Source organism: Daphnia pulicaria, chromosome 6 (assembly GCF_021234035.1).
Source record: "Daphnia pulicaria isolate SC F1-1A chromosome 6, SC_F0-13Bv2, whole genome shotgun sequence".
NCBI classification, from domain to species: Eukaryota; Metazoa; Arthropoda; class Branchiopoda; order Diplostraca; family Daphniidae; genus Daphnia; species Daphnia pulicaria.
This window is the reverse complement of record NC_060918.1, coordinates 4,112,939-4,120,864: the sequence shown is the minus strand read 5'-3', so window position 1 is coordinate 4,120,864 and position 7,926 is coordinate 4,112,939. Positions and strand designations below refer to the sequence as shown.

Genomic DNA, 7,926 nt, shown 5'->3' with positions numbered 1-7,926 from the left:
AGTTCTAGCTCTTGGTTCAGAACCTTTCTTTTAAACCTTCTTTCAAAATTTTCTAAGTCGGCTAAATCGTTCATAGGGAACTTTTCGATTAGGTTATCTACGGCAATGAAACTTTGTTTTTTGTCGCTCGATTCATCTACGTCAAACCTTAGCTTCGAAACGAATTCAGTAAGGGCATTAAGTTTGAGTGCCATATCCTCTTGACGTCTCAGCGTTTTTTGACTGTTTTTATATGTTGCAGCTATCATTCTATAGTATTAGTTCTGATTCAATAGTTCGGATGCTGCTGATGTAGTTCTTGATTGATTGTTTTCTTGCAACTTTAATGATTGCACCTCTTCATTAACACGAGGTCTGTTACTTGATACTTCTTTTGAAAAAAAAAATTGTAATTAAATAAAAACAGCTAATTTTTTTTCGTTACTTGGTGTGTTAGGTGTAACCTGCGAATCCCACACAGCTTCTTCATCAGTTTCGGCTTCTTCTACGATCAGTAGCATTGAAGAAGGTTGAACTGGAATTTGAAAAAGTGTTATTATTCGTTAATGTGTAAATTTATATTGACAATGTATAAATAAAAATAGAATTCTAAAAACCTACTTTTTTCCCAACAACTACTGTGTCTGTTCTTTTTACGTGCTGGCTTGCACTCCCAGTTGGAATTATTGGACGAGTTTGGCTATCAATTAATCCGGTTTAAGGGTTTAGGGGTTTCTTGTAATGGCCTTCTTCTTCTTCAGGCAAATCTTCTTCCCGTTGTCTCAATCGAACATGGTAAGTATGAAGATGAAGTCAAAGTTTCTTGGCTGCTGCTAGATGATAAGGACGAATCTTTCAGGAGGGACTCTTTTGCGCCACTGTCACTGCTCTGTGACTCGCCTGAATCAGGAGAATTTCCCGAATCATTCATGATATCTAGATTGAATGTAAAATGTAACTAATTATTGAAAGATTTTCAGCAAATACCGGTTTACCTTTTGTGTACACTGGATCTTCTAGAATTGATTTTCCTGGTCGACGGCTTTCCGTAGAAGTAGGAACTTCTGGAGTAAACATAAAAAAATCTACATTACAGTGAAGGTAAGAAAAATGTTAATAAGTGTAGGGAAATAACTAAATTAATAAATTCACAGAGGGTAATATTTCGGACAATCACGTCATAGAATTATGAGGGATCGAACAAACCAAATTGAAAGAATTAGGTACAAGTCGTAAAGATGTGTTATATAATGAATCATGGTGATATAAAAGATGAAGTCAAACAGAAAATTTCTATACGGATAAAAACATGCAGAGGAAAAAAATATCAAGCAAGCCAAGAAAATGGAGCAACAAGAGAGAAAGAACAAGAAGAAGAAGAAAATGAGGTAATTGCACATTATAAAGAACTAGAAAAAACAAATTTTGCGAGAAAATGAATGAATCTTGCTCTGCCTCAGAATGAAAAATCACCAATCTAATATGAAATGTAAACAAGAAAGTTTTTAAAATTATTGAATAGGGGAGAGCGGGGTTGGATGAGACAGGGGTTGGATGGGGCAGAGGAGTTATCCCATAGAATTAATGATTGGAAATTAAAAAAAAAATTGAGCATATGCATCACACACTTATTAATACGGGGCTAAAAGGAATTTTTCCTGCCATTAGAGGGACTTACATAAGACCCCACTGTCCCATCCAACCCCTGTCCCATCCAACCCCGCTCTCCCCTACATTTTTCGTACACAAACAAAGCTGAATCAACGTTTTGAAGAAAGGGCTCAGCTAAGCCCATCAGCAATGGACAAATCTGGTCAGTGTTCACCAGATCTCTTCACCAGCGGAACCCCCAACCATGCGAAAAATTTAAAAAGATGGGGAGGGCACATCAGAGGATAAAATCTAAAAAAAAATCACAGAAGACGAAGTCAATTCAAATAGCGGTAAAAATGATGATGAGGAGAATACCCTCTGCCAGAGGGTATCCTCATTAAGAAAGAACTTGGGAAGCTTTTTATTACACCAAATGACACTTGATGGAATTCTTATTACCGTGCAATCAAAAGAGAGAAGAACTTGCTTTTTAAAAAACACCAGAAACTAACAGACATCTTCAAGCACTTCAATATTACACCTTTAAGACCTGTGGAAGAAGCATTTTTTTTAGAATATGTCAAAATTATGACACCTGTGGCCAACGCTCTCGACATTCTGCAAGGAGATAACAATATTTCCATTGGATATCTCCTCCCTTCTCTAACTGCATTACAGAATCAGTTAGAGAAGTTAAAAAAAGACAGTGGAATAAAGCACTCGAAAGCATTAATAAATGCCCTTTGCAATGGACTTACTAAACGGTTCAGCCATACATGTTCCTGGATCGAGAACTGCGTTTAGCAAGTATGTTGCATCCCCGTTTTAAACTCTCTTGGATTAAGGGTGAAGATCAAGAAGAAGCCATCATGCTGTTAAAAGATGATTTTCAAGATGAGTGCGACCGGGTTGGAACTGACAGGCCTTCATCTATTTTTAAGTAATTATATTTTTATGAAATTAAAATAATATTGGATTTTATTTGAATTTTTTGATCGTAGCTCAAAAGCAATAACACCGGAGAGCAATAGTGATGACAGCGATGATGAGAACCCACCCAAAAAGAAGCCAAAGAAGGATTTCTTTAAATCTTTATGACCCAAAACGGCCGTAGAAACTGAGGAACTTGACAGATTTTCAAACGAAGGAATTGCATCTACTGAATCAATTTTAAATTTTCCAATTTTAAGCCACTTGTTCTTGCGTTACAACACTGCTCTCCCTTCATCCGCATCAGTCGAAAGGCTTTTTAGTGTAGCTGGAAGCATTTTTAAGCCAACGAGATCAAGGTTGAAGGACAGGAATTTTGAAATGCTTCTTTTCCTCAAAGTCAATGGGTACTAAAAATATAATGTCTTGTAAATTCTAGCTTCAAAAAATAAATGTATTTTGCGTAAGTGGTTTTGTGTTGAAAACGTATGTACTTTCCCCCTTTGCCATCTAGCGGCGAGCGCAAAAGAGATCGCGATCGTTAGGTGAAATCACGATCGCGATCGCCACCTCGATTGTTTTTTTTTTCTGTTAATCGGGACCGGGATCGCGATCCAAAAAAAAAGATCGGTCACAACACTGCCCTCTGCAAACTCACGTGCGACTCTCACACAAGAGTCGGAACACGAACATAAAAATGTGATTTATAAAGCTATCAACGGAATAGATGCAATAATTATTTTTTAAAGATGAATTGCATTAACATTTTTGCCCTATCGACCCTATCGATGAATATGATTCGATAGAATCTTTGCAAGAGGATAGAAAACTTATTTTTGGGCCTATAACCTCCAGAAAGTATAGCCAATACCCAGGCTTAACACCAAAGCCTTCTACAGAGCTCCCAGAGAAAATTTAAGTTTATTTTTCATTTTTTTTAAATATTACATTGTTATAATTGAATATTACATCATTCAATCATTACCTTTTCTTACAACTCCAAGCAGGGAATTTTGGTTAACATAAGTCATGATACTGAATTGGAGTAGCGACCATTTCCCCTTTGACAAATTACTACCTCCCTCCTAATATTTTTTCCAGTAGCCTGATTAATAAATTAGTAATAACAGAATTTGTCAATTTATTATAAATTTATTGTCAATCCTATATAATTATAATTGTGGGAGCTTATTTAGCCATAAAAAATTACAGGAGAGACCATCCATAAATGACGTAACCCAAATTTTTTTACCCCCCCACCCTCCTGTAACCCCTTTTCACAAAAGACAAACCCCTTACATTCCATAGCATTTGTAGACCCTGAAAAAAATTTGGGTTAGCTGTTTGTTGATTCATTAATCAAAATAAAAACTAATTAGAGTTAATGGCCATTAAATCTCAAATCAAATTCCTCCTGCCATATATCAGAAAAAATGATCGTCTACGGGAATTAACGGGTTTGTTTCATACTTTCCATCGTATCGCGACCAGGTAAAATTTTCTTTATCCATTCATTTTTCATCTTTTTGTCCGGTTCAAGCCAACATCATCCATTGACGAATTTCTGCGATTCTGACTGGTCTGACTCGAGGGAGAATTTCGAAAAAGTAATCACAATTATTTAGAACCTTCATTTTTTAACAGAATTTTAAGAAATAAATAAATTGAACAAGACATTTGTTCACTACTTGGCAGAAGGAAGCTATTTGTGCCACTACTAACAATAAAACAATAAAATTATTCAATTAAAACAATGTAGTACCTTTACAGAGTTTGTACAGAGTATATGATGTGATACGTGACCAGTTGTTATTGCCTCTACCACGAAACCCACCTCTTTCTTTACCTCTAGAATTATTTCCTCAATCTGCCATAGCTGAACAATTTAACTTTTTCAGGTGGACATGGAACTAACTAGAACCTAAGTCTGTGCTAGAACACAAACAATGTATGACGTTCAAATTTTTTGATTTTTCCAAGGATAAAAACCCGCCGCTAACATTGCAGACGACAAAGAGTGAAGCCCATTCGTACCCCAGAGCCATCTAGATTTACGGACTCCAACTTGACGTTGGGGGAGTCCGTCAAATAGACAAATCGGAAAAAGCCTTGATACTTCTTACTTCTCTCTTCAAACCAAATCATCAACTTCTCAACTTGCTTCCTGAATTTGCTTTCCTGACAAATGGATTACACAGGCTACAAATGTGGAAAGTAAGTAAAAGACAATTTAAAGTTTGTCAGGTTGTAGGCCTACTTTAATTTGTCTTTTTTCTTCTTATTTCTAGATGTCAAAGCACACACAATACAGTTTTTGCCTCATTTATGAAAAGCACTTAAAGTATCGAGAGGGTAAGTCATTCATTCTTTCATTTAGAACTATTAAGATTGATTGTGTAACTTACTGATTTGATTTTATTTGAACTGACAGCCTCAGATGATGAAGATTCTGACAAGGAAGATACCCCCGTCGTGGAATCCTGTATTCTTGTGGAGACCCTGATGTTGGTTCTGGAAACGACACCAGTGATGTTTCTGGAGAATCTGAAGGTAACATATCATAAATAATCACAAGTTAAAAAATTAAAATTATTTAAATTAAAAACCCAGAAGGAGAGCGCAAGAGAAAGAAGGCCCTACGTACCAAGGAAGCCAAAAAGGCCAAGTTGGCTTTGAAGGCAAACTTGGAGGCAAACTCGGACGAGGACAGCGACCTGTCGAGCGCTTTTTCGGATTGCAGCCTCGACGAGGATGACGACGAGTAAATGGCTATGGGAAAGAGAAAAGGAGAAGAAATTCTAGAAAAGAGAGTCGAAAAATTCAGATTACAGTGCCTATACAGTCGCGGCTGAAAGTTTCTATACGTGTAGCTCAAAAATACGCCTTTTTACTGTGTATTGGCGGATGGTGTTAGCCTATGGTAGAGGTTGAGCTACCTTATTTGCTCGTTTCTTTATTTTTTACCGCCCTTCTTTACTTAACTCTTCCTCTTAACATCGATTACTAATTTACCCGCGATAACGCAAACTTAACGCAATCCTATTGCCTAATGCTAAAATGACACCAATCGATGCAGAAATTGTCACAGCAACAACCTGATCAATCCCCTGTCATATCACCCTTTAATTTAAGAGCTATTGCTCGAATATTGGGCATTGATGCAACTGTCTGATTATCGGCCACGGTTACCCATAGTTTAGAAAGCCGCGCCAACAAATCATTGTCGGAGGTGTAAGGGGGTAGGGGATAAAACTTGAGAAAATCGAGCAAATAAGGTAACTCAACCTCTACCATAGGCTGACACCATCCGCCAATACACAGTAAAAAGGCGTATTTTTGAGCTACACGTATAGAAACTTTCAGCCGCGACTGTATATGTGTGTGTTTGTGTATGTGTTTAAAAAATGTCTGTGTCTTTCTGTTACCTTCTATCTTTTTCCATGTATCGTACCTTGTCAGCTTTCTTTACTTTCAAATAAATCACTTGATCTCCACATGCTTTAATGGCAGCATCAAGTTTATCTACATTTAATGTTGAATCTTTGTCTTGTTTCTCCACTTGACTTGGGATTTCTAAACTTGCTTCCTGAATTTGCTTTCAATTGGATTGTTTGCAATTACACAATGGATTACTACACATGTGGAACTAGTAGTTTGTCCAGTAAGTGTTATCTTAAACTGGGTCGAAGAGTTGAAACTAAGGCTCCCGACGCGTATTAAAGTGTTCGACATGTTAAGCACCACGGCTAAAACCCGCCAGCACAGTCTACAGCAATGGCTGAATGAGGAAGGGGTCATGGTAATTGGCTCCGACATGTTAAAGAACCTTATCAATGACGACAAGGAAATCACTAGTAAGTAAAAGACAATTTTAAGTTTGTCAGGTTGTAGGTTGTACTTTAATTTGTCTTTTATCTTATTATTTCTAGGTGCCAAAGCACACTTCAGTTGGTGCCTCATTTATGAGAAACACCTCAAGTATCGAGAGAGTAAGTTTTTCCTTTATAACTATTAAGATAAATGTGTAACTTACTGACTTACAGCCTCAGATGATGAAGATTCTGACAAGGAAGATACCCCCGTTGTGGAATCATCTGAAAGGGAGTTGAGCTGTGGAGACCCTGATGTTGAGTCTGGAAATGAAGGGAAGAGTGATTTTTCTGAAGAATGTGAAGGTAACATATCAAAAATAATCACAAGTTAAAAAATTAAAATTATTTCAATTAAAAACCCAGAAGGAGAGCGCAAGAGAAAGAAGGCCCTACGTACCAAGGAAGCCAAAAAGGCCAAGTTGGCTTTGGAGGCAAACTTGGAGGCAAACTCGGACGAGGACAGTGACCTGTCGAGCGCTTTTTCTGATTGCAGCCTCGACGAGGATGACGACGAGTAAATGCCTATGGAGAAGAGAAAAGCAATGTGGAGAAATTCAAGAAAAGAGAGTCGAAAAATTCAGATGCTGTCCGAGGAAGAACGCTACGTGCAAGCAATTACTGCCCTGCTTACATTTGGGGTATTCAGATACATTGTTCTCCCTCTGTTGGATGATCTGAATGAAAAACGGAAGCTGTATTTCGCAAAAAAAGAAGCTTAACCTGCTGGAACCAAAACTGAACAAACCCCTCCATCGGAGGCTTCTGGAGTAGCCTTACCACTCAATGCAGTTCCAAGTGGTCCAGATCCACCAGCCAACTCTTGGAATCCATGTAAATTTTTTAAAATCTCTCTTTTTCCATGTATCGATGCAATAAATGTCATTTAACCACGACATTTCGTTTACATCATTTCGTCTTTAGTGATAACCTGATGTAGAAGTACTAATAGGTGCATTAGCTGGTGCAAGAGAGGAAGCCACATTTGAACCCCATTCCACACCAAGTTAAAAAATTAAAAATGTTTAAATTAAAAACCCAGAAGAAAGAGAACGCAAAAGAAAGAAGGCCAACCGTACCAAGAAAGCCAAAAAGGCCAAGTTGGCTTTGGAGGCGAACAACAACACCTCGGACGAGGACAGCGACCTTTTGATCGCTTTCTCGGATTGTAGCCTCAACGAGGATGACGAGTAGATGCCTATGGAGCAGAGCAGAGCAATGCAGAGAAATTCAAGAGAAGAGTTGAAGAGGATGAGTCGAAACAACTCAGATGTCAAAAAATTACTGTGTCGAGAATCCGAGTCAGAGCCAGAGCTCATACTCACGGCGGAAGAGGAAGAAGAGATCCTGAAAAATCTGGCCATGAGTTTTATTAAGCAAGACAAGGCGGTCGAAACGCTCGAAGAGGCGGCTAAGAAACTCGATCTGGTTTCGGAGCCGATGACTCATTGAGTCTTAAAAATTGTATCAATTCCTGTGTTTTGTCGATAATAAAAACACTTGTAAAAAATTAAACTGTGTCTGTCTTTCATTGTACGGTTAACAAATTAAAATT

General features: G+C 37.8%; 1 protein-coding gene across 6 annotated transcripts; it reads right to left on the bottom strand.

Moving 5' to 3' along the window:
- Positions 1-261: 261 nt before the first annotated feature.
- On the bottom strand, positions 262-7,926 carry LOC124342466. 6 transcript variants are annotated; one of them, XR_006918826.1, is made up of 7 exons: positions 7,451-7,926; positions 6,772-6,896; positions 4,932-5,046; positions 975-1,043; positions 601-915; positions 425-514; positions 262-370 (listed from the first exon to the last, which is right to left on the bottom strand). XR_006918826.1 is itself a non-coding variant. In XM_046795462.1 (3 exons), the coding sequence occupies exons 1-3, from the start codon at positions 7,733-7,735 to the stop codon at positions 6,726-6,728; spliced, it is 369 nt and encodes a 122-aa protein (XP_046651418.1). In that variant the 5' UTR covers positions 7,736-7,926; the 3' UTR covers positions 6,552-6,725. The 6 variants fall into 6 exon arrangements, 1 of the variants encoding a protein (XP_046651418.1); XR_006918827.1 differs by having other exon boundaries at positions 444-514; XR_006918828.1 differs by having other exon boundaries at positions 262-367; positions 444-514.